Raw genomic sequence first — 21089 nt, 5'->3', positions numbered from 1 at the left:
AATGTAACAGAACTATAAAATGAAAATTGCATCATACCTAAATATAATTCCTAAAATGGTAATTTTTTTGCACTTTAGGTTTTCTAATTATAATATTATCAATATATAAATACATGGAGAGTTTGCTTATTCCTTTCGAATGTTGTGTTATGTGAAACCTGTGAGCATTTATTTTATTTTATCTCATTTCATTGCATTCCATTGGGATTTATTTTGCTTTTGTCTCCTGAATAGACACTGTAAAAAAATACTTAGAATCCTTGATGCCTTGGATGTCTTTCTAAGTTTGAAAACTGTATTTAATCAATTTCATCTATCATTTTATCTTATTGAATAATGTTAAACATTCTCTAAATAATCCATCAGCTTTGTCTCCATCCTCTTCCACACACCCCTGGACATGTTCCACCTCCAACTGATTATAAAGGTTGCCCTTCCTTTAGGAATAACAGACTGGCACCCGTGTGTCACACTCTATATCTAGATGAAAGAAAGTGTTCCTGGCCAACATGTCTCCACAGCTCATTGATCTCTCTCTGGAGAAAGGCTGGTATGTGTCCTTACAGATTCCTTCTTTGAGTGATTTAAAACTTGATGCTGAGCTATATAAAGTCCTGTTTGGATAGCTGTGCCTTACAGAATGAGGTTCACGCCACTTCTGCATTTACAGAAAGGGCACACAATCCTCTCCTACATGAGCTGCATCTCCTATTGCATTGTATGGAATTAAGTGATAGTTGCACTTGGCAAAGTAAAAACTAAGGCTCAGAGGAGAATCAAAGTATCTGGTGCACAGTCAGGAAGTAGACCTGCCATGTCCTTTGGAGGCAGATTCAAGCTCTCTGGCTTTTTATAAGGAAATAGTAATTTTCAGAAAGTAGCCATCTCCGAGGACAGAATTCTGGGTGTGTTGGTGGAGGCCATAGCTGTCTTGCAGCAAGCAGAGTGAACCCAGAGCCAAGAGGTCACGACTATCTCTTCCTGGGCTTCTCAATGTTGTTCTGTCGAGATGAGATAGGAAGTAAGAGATGAGATAGTGGGAGAGTGCCCTGGAAGGAAAGGTGGCAGTGAGGTTAGAGAGGGCTCTATCCCCTGAGTTCCATTAACCTAAGATGACCCTCATCTCTACCAAATTAGAACTGGGGCAGTGGTGGGGCACCTGGGTGGCTCAGTGGTTGAGCATCTGCCTTTGGCTCAGGTCATGATCCCAGAGTCCTAGGATCGAGTTCCGCATAGGCTCGCCATAGGGAGCCTGCTTCTCCCTCTGCCTATGTCTCTGCCTGTCTCTCTATCTCTCATGAATAAATAAATAAAATCTTTTAAAAAAAATTAAAGAACTGGGGCAGAAGTGTCTTTGATTTAGTATTCCATCAGGGTAATCTTGTGTCATAGTCATGTGTAGCAGAAGCCAGTAATAAGACATAAGTGCAGCTTTTTAATTTTTTAAAAAAATATCTTTTGAAATTTTTAAAGATTTATTTATTTTATACATATAAATAGAGAGAGAGAGGGCACGAGCACAAGCATGTGGTGGGGGAGGGGCAGGGGAAGAGAAACTGGCTCCCCACTGAGTATAGAGCCCAACCCAGAGCTGTCTTATGCCCTGAGATCATAACCTGAGCTAAAATCAAGAGTTGGGTGCCTAACTGACTGAGCCACCCAGGTATCCCCAGCTATTCTATCTTTTTTAATAAACAAAATAATCTATCATCATAATAATGAATTAGTACTTTATTCCATATATTTAAGCCCTATTAATATTCTTCTATTGTTTTTATAATATGGGCATCTAAGGTGGGCTGCATTTACCATCACTTTGAAAAATGATAAAACTTAAAATTATGCCATATTACATAAGCATTCATACTTTTTTAAAAGAGTGTATTTAATACTCATGTCTTTTAGGCTTTGTAATATTATGGTTTATAATAAGAAATATGTATTTGATCTTCAGCTGAATTTTTGGCACAGAGTCCCTAAAACATGTGGGATTTCCTAAGTGATGAGAGTTATAAAGATGTCTTCTGTTATATTATCAGGTGGCTTTTAGAAAGCCCTTGGGTCACGTAAGGATGACCAGGGAACCAAACTTGTGATGAGAGGGTTGAAACTTTCTGTCTTATCCCCTGACCTCTGGAAAAGGAAGAGGGACTGAATCAATCACTAATGGCCAATGATTTAATTAATCATGCCTATGTAATAAAGCTTCCATAAAATCCCAAAAGGACCCACACATCTTGCTCTATGCCTCTTTTTCACTGGGCTCTTCTGAGTTCAAACCTTTTATAATCAACTGGTGATCTAGTAAGTAAAATGTTTCTTTGAGTTCTATGAGCTGTTTTAACCAATTAATTGAACCCAAAGAGGGGGTTATTCTAACCTTTCATCTCTAGCCTGTGATTCAGAAGTACAAGGACAACCTGGACTTGCCATTGGCGTCCGAAGGGTGGTGGAGCAGTCTTGTGAGGCTGAGCCCTCAACCTGTGGGATCTAAAGCTATCTCTAGGTCAGAATTGAATAAATTGCTTGGTGGTATGAGAAAAACCCACAGGTCAGAATTAGTATCTTTATCAGGTGAGGAAAAGGGAAGGAGTAGCAGTACTAACTCTTTAAAATATTCTAATTATCATTATACATTTAGGTAATACATATATTGCGAGGATAAAACATCAGAAATAAAAGCATATTCATAGTTTTTCTTAACTTTATTTAAAAAAATTAACCTCTTTGGTTCAAAGGGGTGAACATTGGCCTAGGGGTGAACATTTTGATAAAATTCCATTTGGCCACATTAAAGTTTTCCAAATGTATGGGGGAGGTAAATGAGATGAAGAATAGTTACAAGAAGTGTATTTCAGCACGTAAGACAATTTCAGATGCTCACAGGTAACTTAAAAGCTTTCATTTCGAAAGTCCTAGATGTAATCAATGTATTCTTAAATTCATGTGTTGTTTTTAGGGCAGAAATACTCTTAATTCTGTATTGAGTTTGTACATGGGTTTATTTTTTATGGTCTCTATTAATTTTTTTAATATTTTCATTTTACAAGGGCCAAATAAAAGAATCATTTCAGAGTACTAGAGCATGAACTAGAAGCTAGAGAATGTTGATGGACTAATTATTTTTTTTTTTTTATTTTTTTTTTTTTTGTTTTTTTGTTTTTTTTTTTTTTTTCTTTTTGTTTTTTTTTTTGATGGACTAATTAGATAAAAAAGTCAAAAGGCAATTGTTTTTTAATATCATAGATAAATGACTAGATGGCTGAACAGGTGGATGGGCTGTGGATCGAGAGTTACTGGAAATTGCACATAAAACCATTCAGGAAAAAAATAGAAATCCAAAAAAGTAAAAATGATGTTATTATGAAGAAAGCTTAAATTGACTCCTATTTTTTTAAAAGCTTTCTACTTCATCTATCATTAATAAAGAAAAAGAACTCACAGCATACTTTACCAGTAGTTATGGTCTATTACTGTGTCCCTAACATTCACATGAGATTCAAGGACCATGCACAACCACTTAGCTTAAGAGAGACAAGAATGGGACCATCAGAGAGCTAGTGGATCATAGTAAAAAAGGAAAAAAAATGTGCTGACTTCAATAAAATATATATTTCAGCATTTGCAGGTAGTTACTGAAAACAAATTTCCTAGTAATGCTGATCAAAGAAAAATTAAGAATTAAGTGTTCACATCCAAATTCTCAATTATTAGTGTCCATTTCCTATTTTCTACCTGAGGGTATAACGAATTCCCTAACAGGGATAATAGAGTTCACAAACGCTGAGAACAAGTATTATTACAGATTTGGCTTTATTCATTCATAGTTTTATAGTTCAGAGCCATAATCCCTTGTCTACAATTTGGAGATCCAGAACACCTCTGACATCAAACATTTTTTCATAAGTTTTTGGCAAACTCAATTTATGTGAGACTATTTATGAACTTTTTATTCATCCCACTTACTATGAATGTTCATATGTCTACTGCAGAAATGGTAACATCTTTGATTACTTCATGCTATGTCAGACCCATTTGGTAGTGTTATGTACCATCTTTCTGTCTGAAATTAGAAGGTTCTGAATTCTGTAATCCAACTGGCCCCAGAAGTTTGGGGTAAAGGATCACAGAATGAAGAGTTATCTGGCTGACTGAGCACTGTATTCACTAGTCCTAATTCTACTCCTTCTCAAACACACAAATAAATCCAATCCTTTGTCCATGTAATGGGTCTTCACATTTAAGGTTAGCTATGAAAATACTATCAAGTTCTCCATCACCATGATAGAACATTTGTGGTTCTTTCCATTGTTCTAGAATCTCATCCATTCATCCATTCATGGATGGAGCTTCCTGCCCAGCCTGGGCCACATCATCTCTTATTCCTGCTGTGCCCTTACTGGCATTACACAACCATTATGTCTTACACAACCAATTATACTTCTTAACACTCCCAGTATCAGCAAGGCCATACCCTTCACCTTTCTTGCTCTAGGAGAAATTTCCTAGCAGGGCTATTTAAAAATCAGTGTTCTCCAGCCTAAGGTAGCTTCTCTAAGGAATGGAGATTCTGAGATAAATCCTGGGAAACATGAGGGGGATGAGAAGTCAAGAATGCTTTTATGCAACTTTTAATTGTCCTTTATAATTGTTCCCTGCGGTGCCTTCTACTTTCTTCCAACTCTGAACACCATTTCTGCATTCTTCACTGTGAACTTATGACTTGTCCGCATGTTTTACTGAGGTCATTCAACAAGAATTTATTAAGTGGTTACTATATGCCAGGCACTGGAGCTATAAACAAAACCAAATCCTGGCCTTCTGAATCTAAATTAACATACACTATGAGGACTGATACAGACTTTGACAAAAAAATAAAGTAGGGTGAAGGAAAAAGCGAGTTGTAGGAGGTGGTGGTCTGACTATAAACAGAGACTTGAGGGTTGTGAGGGAATAAACTCGTGGATACTTGGAGACCGAACATTTCAGACAGAGAGAACAGCAAGTACAAAGCCTGAGGAAGGAGCATGTTTAGGGAGGAGGCTGAAGTTGCTGGAACAGAGTGAGCAAGGAGGGAGAAGTAGAAAGTAGGTATGGAAAGGGTGTGCCTGCCAGGCAGGGTGCAGAAGGGGCTTAATTAAGGAGGAGGAGCTTAAAAGAAGAACCATGTGAAATGCTGCTAGTATTCACATGAAGGAGGTGAGGACCAAGAAGTGACCTTGGAATTGGAACTGGAATTGATGGCATCCACAAAAATAGTCTATCCAGTGGCTGGGTACGGATGTCTGATGAGAAGGGAGCAGAAAAGTGGAGACAGTGAGCACAGGAACTTGTGCGTAGAAAGGGTCACAGAGAAAAGAAGTCCAGCTGGAGAGGAAGGTGAATTAGGGTTTTTTGTTTTTTGATGATGATGGGATAAACAGCATATTTTTAGCCGGATAGGAATAATCCAGGAGAGGAACTATTATGACCCTTATTCTCCCTTAATATGTGCGTTTCCTTGATCCCATTCCTGCCTTGTATCTCCCACATCTTCCTCTTAATTAAGCCGTACTTCCTCTTGCATAATCCTAAAGCATCATGATATAAATAGCTTTCTGGTACTCTTTTATGAGTTTTACAGGGAGGAAATGTGATAAACTCTCTATAAACTAATTTCCATGTCTAATAGCCCTTGAATTCCTCCCCACGACAACAAAAAAAAAGTCTTTAAAAAATAGGATCCAAGTTATTCATACATGTCATCTTTTGCTAGAGAAGTGTCAAAACAAAAGCCATGGTGTATGTACCAGCAGCTTGAGTTTATATCTCACTAGCTATAATCAAAAATGTTTCTGAACCATATGCAAAAAAAATCACTGACATTAAGAAAATAACATGTGGAAAGAGTAAAACGATGTTTGCATGAAAAATGTCAAATGTAGTAAACACCATTATTCTCCTGCAATAAAAGATTAATTTTGCTGTCACATGTGATTTTGTTATAGTTTTGATCATCATGTATGACAGAAATTTGTTTTATTTGCTATCATAAATTTGTAGAACCAGGGATTGTCATTAGACCATTTTCTTAGGATATCTAAAAATCTTCAATATATATAGAAAGAACATGGTCATTCTGTTGGGACTCAGATAAAGGGCACATCAGCTGAGCTACTTTTGTAAACTCCATGTAAATCCACATCTAATATAGAATTAAAATAGTCTCTATTGCAAGATCCATGAGAAAAACAAACTTTTTTTAATAAACCAGAGATTTGGGCAGCCTGGGTGGCTCAGCGGTTTAGTGCTGCCTTCAGCTCAGGTCGTGATCCTGGTGTCTCAGGATCAAGTACCGTGTCAGGCTCCCCTCGTGGAGCCTGTTTCTCCCTCTGCCTGTGTCTCTGCCTCTCTCTCTCTGTCCCTCATGAATAAATAAATAAAATCTTTAAAAAATAAATAAATAAACCAGAGATTTTAAATTAGTGATGAAAAATATGTGATGAGGAGTTTAAAAATCCTAGCATGTGTATGAACTCAAATATTCCTATTTTCAATGACTGCTGAAAGCTTATTGTCTAAGCATCTCAAAAAGTTCTAAATAGTACCTTCCAGATTTCTCAGCTTTTTCTGATGCCATGTTTAATTCCTGTGGAAGAACATGAAAAAAAAAAAAGAAAGAAAGAAAGGATACTCTTGGTTTGACAGAGTTTAGTTCAGGTTCTTTATTTACACAGTTGGAATGTGAACCTTGCTGTTGATTCCGTGAAGCAACTATATTTTCCTTCTTCAGTAGCACAGAACGTCAGCCTTTCCAGCACTTGCCACCTACTCCTGTTTAGTTCAGAGCATTGCAATGTGCTGCAATTAAGGAAATATGCTGACTATCCTGGATTTTTCAGACTTTTATGTCTGTATCAGATTAGGTCACCAATGAGCACCTGAACATACTTGAAGAGTGTGTTGACTTCCCTGTCTTCAGAAATGTCTTTACTGAGTTAATAGTTTAAAATATATATTGAAGATTTGTGTAAAAAAGCCTCTTCCTTCTGTATTTTTTAGGTTAGTACTGATTGCAATTCACATGCTTATTCAGAGAACTACATCAAAAATAATCTTCTAGAAATTAGAATCAAGAAAATGTGGTAGTAGCTTTGTTTTCTCCAGTCTTACACACTTTCCTTTTTCAAAGATGAACACTATAGCCTGTTGTGTTTCCACTGCTACTTTTCCTTGAGTAAAGTTCAAAATTTGTGCAATTATAGTACTTCTCCCCAGTATGTAATAAAATACATGTACCCATTTTTCTCAATAGTTTCTCTTCTCAAAAATCACGTTGAACTGCCACACTTTATATGTTCAGGGTTGTAAAAGATTCAGTCTTTAAGAATCAAATGCTTCTAAATATATAAATGATAAATATAAATTAATATAGCAAGTGGAAATATATAAGTATATGATAAATATATACATGGAAATAAATAGAAGATATCAATGGTTATGTATTTCGTTTTACCTATGGATTTGGGTAGTAAAAGGCAAATTTCGGTGGTTAAAACCAAACTGTGAAGGTTGATTTTCTTAGTTTGACTGGATTTGAACCACAGCCCTGCCACAAATTGGTATATGGCCCCAAGCAAGTAATTTGACCATTTTAGGTTTCAGTTTCCTCATTGTAGAAGTTGGGAAACAATAGTATCTACTCCATGGGATTATTATTCTCCTCTATTTAGAGGAGATAACATCTGTAAAACCCTTTTAGCCTAGTGCCGGGCATATAAGGTGTCCTTAGTAAGTGTTAGATGTTACTGTGATGAGCCAGATGCTGTGCTGGGCATGAGATATGAAAAGGAAAGACATTGCATTCTTTGACTTCAAGGAGCTTATATCATAGTGTCTTTTAAGACACTTACTCTGTGGAAGCTTTCTAAAAGGAAAGAGAAGTAAAATAGGAAGTAAAATGAACATCATCTACCCTAGTTTACTTCCCATTATGGGAATACCATTTTTTTTACAGTACTAATAGGTAGACATTAAGCCCATGATTTTGTACCCTTTCTAGTGGGAATGATATGGAAAGAGTGCAGACTATGAAGTTGACCAGATTATTCATTCCATTATCATGTGACCTCAAGAACCTCACTGAGTCCCAGGCTCCTCCTTTTCAGAAGAGCATAATGGCATCTCTCATGCTTGGTTGCCAGATGGTTGGATGAAGTGGTACACATGAACCACTCACTCACTCACACACTGTGTCTGGTACACCACTGGCTTACTGTAAATGTTCACTTTCTTCAAATAAAAAATCATCTCAGTCAATTTTTGGACATCTGTGATTGCTAAGACAGTTTATTAAAACAGTCTCTGTATAAATTTTACTAGTTAATTGTGCTTGATCCTCTTCAATGGGTTGCTTTGTAAAACAGGAACATAATCATATGTAATGACACCCTGTTATCTTTTTTTTAGTATATTTGACCATCATAAATTCATCTAAGTATCCAACTCCCTATCATTTCTCTTTCTAGTCTGCAGACATCCCATTAGAGATTCTTTAAATGCTTTGTTGAAAAGAAGATTTATTACATCTATGTCATTTATCTTTTGCTACTAACCTAAGGGCTAATAAGAGTTAGTGACATGATTTCATGTGGAATCCTTAAAGGCTCCTAATGATTCATATAATGTATATAAACTTAGTTTTTCTTTAAGATGGGAGAAAATGAATATGATACACTAAACTCTTTCATAAATTTTATGTACATTCATTTAACTACACTGTTATTTATAGATGGAATTATAATAGTAAATCAGTAAACTCAAAGGTCAGGTCAAATAGAACTCTGCATAGCTTACTCAAAATGTGAATTGGACATCCAGACTCATTGCTGCAGGGTTCACTGGAAGAGAGAGGCAGAAACAAGAGATTTAAATCAAAGTCCTAGTTATTTGTCAAAATTTATCCCTGTGATTTTTTTTAGCTTACTTTTAATTTCCCTGTTCATCATCATTTATTCATTTAGTCAGTTATTTTTCAAACATCTAGTGAATACTTACCTGTATCAGCTTTATTATTATCCATGGGAATGTAAAAATGAATGTACATGATCCCTAATCTACAGGACTTACTATTCAGCAAAGCAAAAGACAGATATATGAATAGCTGTAAGTCTTTAAAATAAGCCTTCCTAGACGGTCAGATGTACTTTCTATAGGAAGACTTTTTTGAGCTTAACTTGAAGGAGCCATGGAAGGAGGAGAAAAAAATGGGTAGACCCAAAAGAACAGTTTTAGCAAAGACCTCCCATTGAAGTGGGGAGTGTTTCTGCATGGTTGGAACCAAAGGAACATTGTAGAGACTATGGAGAAATTAGGTTAGTTTGCAAATGGCCTTGAATACCATTACTAAGAAACTTAAACAGTATTTTCTTGGCAAATGAGTAAGTGGCTCAGATGATTCCCATGTTTTGGACATTTGTAAAGGATGGATTAGACCAGTGTGAATGCCATTCAAGCAGTGGTCTAGACATAAGGAGAAGCTTGAAAAACAATCAGGGGATCCCTGAGTGGCGCAGCGGTTTGGCGCCTGCCTTTGGCCCAGGGCGTGATCCTGGAGGCCCGGGATTGAGTCCCACATCGGGCTTCCGGTGCATGGAGCCTGCTTCTCCCTCTGCCTGTGTCTCTGCCTCTCTCTCTCTCTGTGTGTGACTATCATAAATAAATAAATAAATAAATAAATAAATACAATCAGGTACAGTGGAATTTAGCTTGGGACAGATTTAAAAATCATTACTAAGGAATCATTAGTAACAGAACTTGTTAACCATTTGCATATATATGGAGGGCTGGTGAGGAGGGAGAGAAAGGATTCAGAGGATGAATAGTTATGGATGGTTGTATTCTTAACCAAGGAGGACCAGGTAAGGGAGGAAAGAAAAATGTCCACTGGTATCTGGAGCTCGGGGGAAAGATCAGAACTAGAGGTATGGATCTGAAAGTCTTCATTATAGTTAGAATTATAAAGTAGAGATTACCTATAGATACCACAGAGTCAAGATTAGACCCTGGGTAAGGGAGAGAAGTTTAACAAATAAGCACCAAAAGAGATTGAGGAAGCATGTCCAAAAAAATACTTGGAAAACTCAGAAAGTCTTCAAGGACAAAGAGTAAGAGAATTTTAAAATTAGGGACTAGTTAACCACTTGAGTGATTATCGTGGTGGAGGAGGTAAGAACTAGAAAGTGCTAGTGGGCTTGCCAGTTAGGAAAGGATTGACAACTTTTATTCCACAGAAGGGCTAATATGAATGACGATTTGTGTTTGTTGGGGAGAGGGGTGTTTTGTTTGCTTTGAAATGAGAGCATAGTGGCATACATCAATGGTCATCTTTTGTTATCTATTACCATTCCAAAACTATAGGAAAGTTTTTTTCTGAGGTAGCTCATCCTTGTTCTACATTTTTAGAATCTTAGACAGTCACCAAAGAGATTTAGACCGTAGGGATCGATTGGATTGGTTGAATATGTTTTCTTCTGAATAAATGGTGCATCTCTTTTCACCCACATATACCTCTAGGAAACACTGATGAACCTTATTCTGCTTATTGGCTTTATGTATATATTTGCAGTTTTTAAAACATAAACAGAGAACGTGTATTTTGTCATGGAATCCTAGATTTTACACCATGTATATTTCTCAAAATTCAGCTACTATCGTTGATAGAAGTGGCCTGCATGCACCATGTCTTACCGTGACATGAGTGCAGTACCATGTGTGAGGCATCTGTGCCAACCCCTTCTTCAGCTCATACTGAGCCGTTCTCTTGTTACATCAAAGAAACTGAAAGGTATTCTTAAAGCTTGGTTTTCTTGAATCAAGGGCAATTTTGTGTTCCTTCTGATTGTTCTCCATAATTGTTTGAGGTAACAAGTATAATGTTCTCTCTGAAAAGTCTGAGATTGTCAATAATAACATTTAGAAATTCATATATGCCTGAGAAAACTGAAGTTCTTTTTACTTGAGGATAATGATAAGTGGCATTTCTGGTTGATTGTTCCCATTATATTGTCAGGGGCTTTGTGGTACTTTTGTGTGTGTATTTTAGATCATTAGTTATATAGGAGAGAAGATAGACAGGAGTAACCTCCCCCAGATCTACCTTTAATTCCAGAAGGCATCTAACACCTATTTCTGTCTTTTACCTGGAGGGAGAGAGACCCACAACTTTAAAGCTGGCACTCCTAACCAGCCTTTGTCCAAAGGCTGCCTGCCTTCTCTGTGTGTATATATGTGTGTCGTCCCCCCCCCCCATTCTCTTAAAAAAAATTGTAAATTTGTTGGCAGACATGATGGTGTTGTATTTCAGTGAAGTACATTGTGAATTGGTAATAATGATAATTATGTCTACTCTTAGCTTTTTAATCTGTATATCAAGACCTCCAACATGTGACATCCCAGCGCCAGGCTGTGCTTAAATCTCTTGCAGGCTGTAGGCTCCAGTAAGGAATCAGGCTACTCCCAGCAAGGCTCATTGGAGCCAGCAGGAAATGAATCCGTCTGCCACAGATACTTATTTAGACCAAATTATTAATGTTTAGTGGCAGAAAAGTGACTCCCTTTCTCCTTCGATTGAATGATGAGAGCGTATCTGTTTTCTTGATAAGATTGTGGCCAGCCTGGCTTGTGCTCTAGAAGGTAGATAAAAATTATTCTGCCTGCAGGCCTCAGGGATGTCTGGTTTCTTTTCTCTGTTTCTGTGCCAGAGTGTATCTCCCTTATTCATCTCACAAACTGTCTTTAAACTTAATCACACTGAACTTTTTGTATATGTTTGCCTGACAATAAATGGGTCTGGGGATGGGGGGAAACGTGCAGAAAAAAATACATCTTTATTAGGAGAGAAATAAGAAACCACTCTCTCTGTTTAGAATAACCCTTAGGTCAAATGTGTCCGGTTATATTAAGGACAAAATTTGAGAAACTTTTCATTTGTTTTTAAAAATACCAAAATAAAAATAATAATTGGAATGCAAATTAGTTTCAGGAAATTCTGTAATTAAAAAGTATTTTTTTTCATTCTATCATCTACCTCTGTCTTGTCTCTAATATAGACTTTAAAAACATTTTCATTGTCCTGGGCAAATTTTCTATGCTTCATAACTTCTGAATTCATAACTCTTTAAAAGCAAATGAATATGTTACAACTTAGGGTATTTGCATAGAAGGAATAAAAAAATCCTATAGATGTATTAATATGTATTTTTCTTTTTTACGTTATATTTACAACTTTATTTTTTTAGAAAATAAATTTAATATAAAGTTTTTTAAGTAAGTTTAAATTTAAGCTTTAATACTTAAAGATGTTTTGTTTTTCTTGGTCGGTTTGCCCTGGACTGAGAAAACAGTTTCAACTGAGGGATAATCTCAGAGTCCTGTTCCTCACCAAATGCTTCCCTCCCTATCCTGTAGGTGGTTCTCTGATGCATCACAAAATCTGTCATTACCAATTAATGATGTCACACTTCTTTACCTTGATAAGCTTGAATTTCAGATTTTACCTTGATTCCAGCATTACTTTCCATCTTTGTGGACAACCCACTGAGTAAGCAGGTTGGGTGGTACAATATGGTGACATGGTCCTAAAATCTTATACTCCTAGACAGTTAGAGCAGTAAAGCCCTGCCTATCCGTAAGTCAGAATTCTGGCCTCCCCAGCCTTCCAGACACAGTTGGGAACTCTGAAGTATGTGGGAGGTATGCAGCATAAGGGAGAAGCCCCTGTGGCAGCTGGAAGTACTGCCTCCAGGTCCAGGAACTCTATTCGTTTAGCTAGAATTGAACTCAGTCTTACTGCTCTAATTTGAAGCCTATTTAAATTAGCTCTGTAATCTGGTTTTCCCATCTAGAGAAGATAGAAGTTATTAGAAGAAGATAAAGTCTCTACTCAAGGCAGGCATACTGGCACCAGCAAGATGAGAGCACAACTTGCTGTGTTAGCCAGAAACACAAACCTTAACAAGTGGACACAAAGTAAAGCCAAGTCAGTGTTAAATCCATGCAGGGGCAAGCCACGATGTATGTACGTATCTTAGGAGGCCGTGAGCATAGCCCTGTATCAGCACATTACAGCAGTGACGAAGGCTGGGACAAGCATGGGCCATCAGGTATGAGGTAAATCGTTCTAGTTAATAAAGAGAAAAGTTTTATTTTTTTCAGAAAAACTTTATTCAAAATTGGTTATACAGAGCTGGCCCTTAACTGGACCAAGTTTCTATTTTCTGGGAATCACACACTGATTCCTGTCACTCTTCCCAATTGTTGTCTGAATGAAACCTTTCTTGTGATAAAAATTGTTTTGTTCAAATTGGTCTCCTACTCTGTTTGCCGAACCTGATTCCATATATGTCTTCTGGTTATTTCCTATAATTAAATTCTCCCTTAAAAATAAAGAATGTCTCATTTTCTGATTACATTTGGTCTTCCATGTAAAGGATAAGTACACACGTTTGATATTTATTCAGCATAGTTTTGCTTTGGAAGTTCTGTAGTCAATAGAAGCTATGATGGTGAAATATTAACATAAACATCAAATTTTATAGCCATTATATACTGCTCAGTATCCTTTTCCTTCTCTTCTAAAAGGTAATGCTATATTTCCTTTTTTTTTTTTTTTTGGTAATGCTGTATTTCTTGTTTTCTAATCCCTGCTTTTCTGTGTTGTTGTTTTTCCAAGACCACTAAAAATGATGAATGAAGAATTTTCATTATCATATGGTTTGTTTTTTGCTCCTGTTTTCTTTCTGTAATCTAGATTGCTGATTGGAAGTTGCAACTGTTAAGTAAGCCTATCAAAGATGTCATCTGAAATTTTTTACTTCCCTTTTTAGTTCTCTGAGAGGGTGAAATCGTGATTTACAAATGCCCTGGCAGTCCCCTTTGTGTGAAGGCAGCCAGATTCAAAAGAACATGTCTTCATGAATCAAGCATTAGAGCTTTGTCTGCATACCATCCATAGCCCTCACCCTAAATGGAGTTTAAACTCAAGTGCCGACGACATTTGGAAGCCAAGGACTTTCTTCTTCCACCTAGCCTTTGTTTCCTCTCTCTCCTTTCTCTCTTTATAAAGTATCATTCGTCTTTTTACTCCCCACCTCCTTTCCAAGCAGGACGTGGTGGCCATTTTTACTTCTTGTTTGACATGTTATCACCGCCATGCTTTTTCACTTAAGGCCTAGTGATGTCTAGTTATGAGATATACATCTTTTTCCTACTCAGTTTAAGAAATTTTCAGTGTGATTGAATGAGGGGTGAGGCAGGAGGGAAAGAGGATGGAACATGTACAAGTAGTTACTCAATAGGCCTCACTTGGACGAGCCAGCTGACGAGCCCGCCACGCTCGCCCAGATGGAGAGCGAGCAGGAGACACTCATATGGACAGCTGCCTCGGCCCCCTCCTTCCCGGCTTCTCCCTCGTTATGCTTCTTATTTCTGCCAACTCTGGCAGCGTATCTCACCTCCAGGGACACATTCTTTTTTCCTGCCTAAAGTGTGGAAAAAATTTCTTGTTGTCAGAGTTTTGTTGAAATAAAATTGGCATTTGTAAGAAGCCACATTTGCTGGGAAGCTTAGGAGGGGCACTAGCACAAAGTGCTGAAGTGAGCAAGATCTCAGGGTGTGGGCTGGGACCCGGTGTGCACTGGAAGGAGAGAGGGGTGAGGAAACACAGTGGTCGGGGCTCAGTGCAGCTGCCCAGTCCAGGCTTCAGGGGAATACCTCGGGGCCGGGGCAAGCAGTGTGGCCTACAGGCTGTCTTCATCATGTCCTCTAGTTAGGAACTACTTAGAAACATAGCCCTCTCCCCAAGCCACCCCCCACCGGGGGCTGCACCAGAGTAAAACAGATCCAGAAAATTGCATTTTAACACATGCTCCATGCTTGTGCTTCCAAATCCAAAGAACAGCTCCTTGAGGTTCTGGCGCTTAGTTTCTCAGCTCCTCACATCATTTATTTGTGCCTGTCTTGAGGTGCCTAGGATGCAGTGACTGACTCACCTCAGCCATGGGCATCAGAACCTGGAGCATAAAGCCAGCCAGCTCTCTAGCACTGGCCTCTAGGGTTATGGAGATCCTGTGGCAGCACAGGCCAGGAGTGTGTATGTTCTGCTATACTCCTTGTCTTACTTGGCCTTTGCATGTATCATCCTGTATTATTCTTCATCCTCTGTCCCATTTCCCCTTCCAAGGAAAGTATGAGCAGTTAAGATTTCTCTTTGAAGCAAGGCTCAGCTGTCAACCTGCTCCAGATTTTCACAACCTCTACCCTCCTGGGACACAGCTGGACCTCTCCAAACCTAGGTAGTGCTTAATGCACATTTCATATTTACTTGCTTGTGTGTGTAGCTCTTATTAGACAATGAATGTAATTGTCCTTATAAAACAGCCGAGCCCAGTGCCTGACCTGGAGTTACTGCTCCATAAATGATCGAAGGAGTAAGCTAGATCTTGTGAGGGTTCCTTGACGCACATTCTCTTTTGCTTTTGTCATCTCTACTGTAAGGAATGGCTGAATTTCTTTTTGCGTAAAAAATTAAATCTGTTTGTATTAGATTTGTCTCCCTGTGATCCTTAGAAAAAATGTGTTTTAAAAACAAAATAAATATGATGGTGAGAAAATTAAGATGCTTTGGTGATCTAAATACTTGTAAAGTATATTTTTTTTAATAAATGTTATAAAATACTTTAGAGTTCCAAGTAAAGTTAAGAGGGGATCTACTGGATTTTGGCTAAGTGCTTAAAAAAAAAGTTTTTTAATTCCCTGTCCAAATATTTCAACTTAAATTTACTGGTAGCTATTCCAAAGGAAGATGGTTACTCTGCAATCCTTTGTTTGTTGTAAAGAAAATGTCTTTGTCTTCAAATGTTTGGAGGAAGGATTAAAGGCAATTTATGGCTTGGGTAGAAAGTAATAAAAGTAGTAACAATGAAGTGTCTTCTAAATTGTCATCATTTTCTGGAATTACTAACAATATCAACTCAGCAGGCATTTTATGTCCAAAAGGAATTACTTTCATTTGTTATGTTTTAATGTAAACTCTAGTATCAGTCTTATAGCTGCTGTGCTGGATCATTTGCTTCATTCCACTGTTTCAAAACAGGATTCATTCAGTTGTAGGGCAGAGGAATTCTTGACCATAGGGCTTAAAAAATATATTTATAGTTCATTTCTTTCAGGAAATAAGCTTCAAGATCTATATAAAAAATCTTTATTAAGATAAGTCATGGCCTTTTTAGTTTCTCTAGGAATACTCCATTTTTAATTCCCAAGGGAAATTGTAATAATAAATAAATTAACCTGGCAGGTTATTTTCCTTTTTATGGCACCCCTTTTTACTAATATAATCCTAGTTTACAGATTCCTTACCATTTGTTTGATTAAAACAATCACATATACTTTATAGCATTTTACAATTTATAAATTACTTTTTAAATAAAAATTTTGTGATCTTTGCAGCAATTCTGTGTAGTAATAATAATGCTATTATATATATAAAAAATAATGCTATTATATATTATTAAGCCCTTTTAGTATTTCAGGGAATACAAGAGTTGGTGGTATCAGGACATTACCCAAAATCAAATAGCAGATCTAGAATGTAATGAAGAACTTACCTCCAAATAACATCCCTTAACTGTACCTCTGGTAAATTCAATGCTGTTTTCCTTGGGATGTGTTTTTAAAAAGAAATGTCAAAACATTATTATTGCACACACTCTATTTTCTGTTTTCAAATAAATGGTTGGTTGTTGCTTAATGAAGCTCAATTTTTTAAAACCTGCCCAGGGATTTACTGCTAATGACTTTTATGCATGGGTAAGTATGATGTGGAAAGTGAATCTGAAATAATTTTAAATAAGCATATGAGTTTTTCGATAATACTGTTTAATTATTTTAATGTTTCAGATTTATGTAATGGTTGCCGATCCTGTTTAATGGAGCCACTCTCAGTACCCTCACCTGAAAATGAGCGCTATTTCCTTAATTCCTTCTACATGAGACTCCTTTAATATAAGATGAAATGTAGATAATTAAATTTTTTAATGTGTTTGTATAACATTCTTTTTGACATCCTTTGATTCCAAGGTGAGAACCCCTGAATGAGTTAGTCTCTAGCTCTAATATTCTGTGTTTTTGAATTACATGTTAATAATGTTCCTGTGTATACGTTATTATTTTCACCAATAATTCAAATCCTGAATGAGTTGATAACTTGCTTACCTACCATAAGGTGGCTTGCAGTGATCTGTATAGGTCTTTGTTTAAATACATGTGTCTTCTCTCCACCCAGAGTAAAAGAAGCCGAAGAGGTGTGTAGACAGAAAAAGGGAAAATCGCTTTATAAAATAAAACCAAGACATGACTCTGGAATTGTAAGTATTTAACTCTTCTCTTTTTAACTTGTGATTTGCTTTGACTTTTAAACACTGTCTTCACAATATATACAAACTCACATAATAATGTTTTAATTGTTTTTCTCCTAAGTGTGAATGAAATGCTCTGACTTGAAGGATCTCCTTTTCTTTATGCCTTTAATCAGGCCTAAAAGGCTAGGAGAATCTCAGTATCTAGTACCTGAAGCTTAAGAATAAAGACAAATCTACTAAGGGAATGCGATACCTGGATATGTGTGTGTTGGCGGGGGTTGGGGGGCAGTTTCTCACTTTCTCCATTACATAAGCATCACCAGCACAGGGCTGCATTTGAATCCAGAGTGGCTGTTATTGGGTTAGAACCAATGGGATCTGGGATCCCTGGGTGGCGCAGCGGTTTGGCGCCTGTCTTTGGCCCAGGGCGCGATCCTGGAGACCCAGGATCGAATCCCACATCGGGCTTCCGGTGCATGGAGCCTGCTTCTCCCTCTGCCTGTGTCTCTGCCTCTCTCTCTCTCTCTGTGACTATCATAAATTAAAAAAAAAAAAAAAAAAAAAGAACCAATGGGATCTAAATGCCAAGTGTGGTATTGTCCTTTGCTCAGACCAGGGAGCTCAGACCTGGCTTGTACCCATAAGTGGCTCTAGAGAATTGGCTGTTTGACAGCTGTCAGCCAGTAGACTGAGTTTAACAAACTAATCTAAGATTCCTCCTTGCCCACTTCTTTAAAATGCCATATCGTGCACCCTAGAAGCCAAGACTTGGTAAAAATAATGAGTTTTCCCTTGTGACACTGTCAATATTGTTTTGAATGTTTTGAGAGTTTATCACGATACCACAAGAATAAGTAAATGATGCTGTTTTAAAAGTTGGGTTGGGCTTTAAAAGAGGAACATTTTGAATCAGATTAGTCTAATGTGGTGTAAATGGTAAAGATATCAAAATAACCCAGATTGAAATTTGAGTAAACTGTGATTAAACCCTATTTATGTTAGGGTTTTAGGAACCCTAAATGTTAGGAAGTATATCCTCATTTAAAAGATATTTTTCCTTTAGTTTCTCTACATCATAGTCTTCTCTAATAGTAAGTATTATATTATGATTTAGTTTATTTTCTTTTTGATTAAAGTACAACCTTAGGGTGCATTGAATGAGGAGGAATAATTATTAATTAACCTCAATCAGGCCATTATAAGGATAGAAGAGAATTAAATCATTAACCATGAAATGAAGCAGCCAGTTCAATTTTTCATATTTATGTATTTATGCATAGAATTGAGAATGAGAAAGATGAGTTGCCACGTTTTCATGTTGGTTAGAAGCTAAATTTTTAAAGTTTTTTTTTTTTTTCCCCTAAAAAACATTTGGTGATTTGGCTGGTGAAAAATATTTTTTTTTTAAGATTTTATTTATTTAGTTAAGAGAGAGAGAGCACAAGTAGAGAGGATAAGAAGCAGGGAGCCTGACGTAGGGTTTGATCCCAGGACCCTGGAATCATGACTGAGCCAAAGGGAGACACTTAACTGATTGAGCCACCCAGACTCCCTTCGACTGGTGAAAATTGTTAAAGATAAAACAGATTTTACTTATATCTTTTTCCTTTATGGGTTGGTGGATCTTTTTTTTTTTTTTAAAGATTTTATTTATTTATGCATGAGAGACAGAGAGAGAGAGAGAGAGGCAGAGACACAGGCAGAGGGAGAAGCAGGCTCCATGCAGGGAGCCCAACATGGGACTTGATCCCGGGTCTCCAGGATCCCACCCTGGGCTGAAGTCGGTGCTAAACCGCTGAGCTACCAGGGCTGCCCGGTTGGTGGATCTTTAACCTCTTCCCACAGAATTTGATCCAAATGAAAAGATCTTGTTTGGGCTATTCTAAACTCCGTACATTTTTTAAAGTTCTTCTTACTAACTATAACTCTTATCTGGTGCATTTATTTTCAGAAAGCAAAGATAAGCATGAAAACCTGAACAATGAAAAGCAGAATGAATATGAGTCACTGCAACCACTTCCACAAAATTCAGCTGACCTGAGGGCGGGAAGGAAACTACATCATTTTGTTCATTTTTCCTCTTGACCTCTTGCATAATATTTGTGTTTTCTAGGCAGTTCACTGATTGTTGAATTTTACTGTACATTCATAAAAATGCAAAATCAGTAGACCAGTGGAGAATTTGACACCTTTTCTTTTTGTAAAGTTTATGGTATTATATTGATAGACCAAAACAGCATGTATAAGAGGCAATATTTGCATTAATGCTGAACATGCTAAATGTTAACCTAAAATTTACTTTTGTGAGAATATTCCTTATCCCAGCAAAACACTTTACTTTCTACTGACAACCAGTACTCCATGTCACTGCATTTAGATTTATGGTTAAAATGTTATTTCTAGTGAATTGTTTGTATCAGTTTCATGTCTACATATAAATTTTCTATTTTAAAATTTAAGTACCATTTATATATCATGATCAAGGCTTTCCCAACTCTTGGGTTGCTCTCCATAACTATATATTTGTGAAAGAAGATTATCATTTTTTACTCAAGTCAGATAATGAATAGAAGAAATATAGTAAAAGGAAAACCCCTTCCTATAAATCATCTAATATAGGCAGGAATTAGAGTTTTAAGTTTAATGAGGGCTTTTATCAGCCCTGTGTTCTTTGAGACTCTACATAAAGCTTATCTTCAGCTAAAGTAAGTTAAACTAAAGGTGTGCCTCTCTAACTTTACCATTGGCCTTCACAAAGAAAACATGACTCAATATTTTGAAGGAATTTAAATAAATGATGCTCATAAAATTGCCAAACATCACTAATTGTTGGCCAAAAAAGGGAAAAAAGTAAGTTTTTGGATGGATTGGCATCTGTTAATTAAGCATACCTGCCTGAATATTTTTACATGATTGGGATTATCTTTATATGTTATAGCAGGTGACTAAAAGCTGTAAAATGAGTATGTAATGATTTGTTATCTGAAGGAGCATAGGAAAGGACTTTATTTTATTTCACGTTGAGGGGTAAAAAAGTAAATCTCCCACTCTTTGTGAGAGTATGTTAAAGTCATCTCATGATGCATTGTGATGGTTTTGTCTAATATTAATAGATGGGGTTCCGTAAAATTCTTTTTAATGATATTTGTTGGCAGTTATGGTCATTGATAAAAGGGGAGAATTTCTTGCTATTGGAAACCAATTATTGGAAGGAACTTAAGAAAATGTTCTGAATCATAACTCTGTTTGCATTTATGTGAAATATGGTCTCTTACCTTTTAGTTTGTAGTTTAAGTGCAAAGAAAGAGTAGTGGATTTTGTTTGTTTTGTAGTCTTCCTGTCTCCTTCAGTCCCTCCAATGTGTATATTACCATTCTTCACTGAAATAATAGGGCATTTAACAAAGATCGCTATGTGCAATACTGTATTTAGTGTTTCTATTTCGATTTTTCTAGGATGTTAATTTATATGAAAATAAAATGAATAATAAAATTAGAGTTCTGTGCCTGTTGTGTGTGTATTGCCTAAGGATACTTGCAAAATGTAGTCATCATATTTAACACTGGAGGAAAATAAGTTAGACTCTTTGAAGTTTTTTTTAAAGTTCTTATTTCAAGTATAACAGTTGTTAGTAGCTGAGTATTTGAAAAAAAAATTGAAATGCTTCTTATTCAATCTTAAGGAAGAAGT

At 36.7% G+C, this 21089-nt stretch overlaps 1 protein-coding gene across 2 annotated transcripts in view; it reads left to right on the top strand.

Annotated features, from left to right (window-relative positions):
- The window catches only part of FMN2 (formin 2), a 369098-nt gene extending 348202 nt beyond the window's left edge, over positions 1 to 20896 (top strand). For both annotated transcript variants that reach the window (XM_041773384.1, XM_041773378.1), the window contains 2 exons: positions 17324 to 17405; positions 19351 to 20896. In XM_041773384.1, the coding sequence (XP_041629318.1) occupies positions 17324 to 17405; positions 19351 to 19377 (109 nt within the window). In that variant the 3' untranslated portion in view covers positions 19378 to 20896. The remainder of the gene's footprint in view (positions 1 to 17323; positions 17406 to 19350) is intronic.
- Positions 20897 to 21089: the final 193 nt, after the last annotated feature.

This window comes from Vulpes lagopus, chromosome 1 (genome assembly GCF_018345385.1).
Source record: "Vulpes lagopus strain Blue_001 chromosome 1, ASM1834538v1, whole genome shotgun sequence".
Taxonomy (NCBI): domain Eukaryota; kingdom Metazoa; phylum Chordata; class Mammalia; order Carnivora; family Canidae; genus Vulpes; species Vulpes lagopus.
This window is presented reverse-complemented; position numbering and strand designations above follow the sequence as displayed.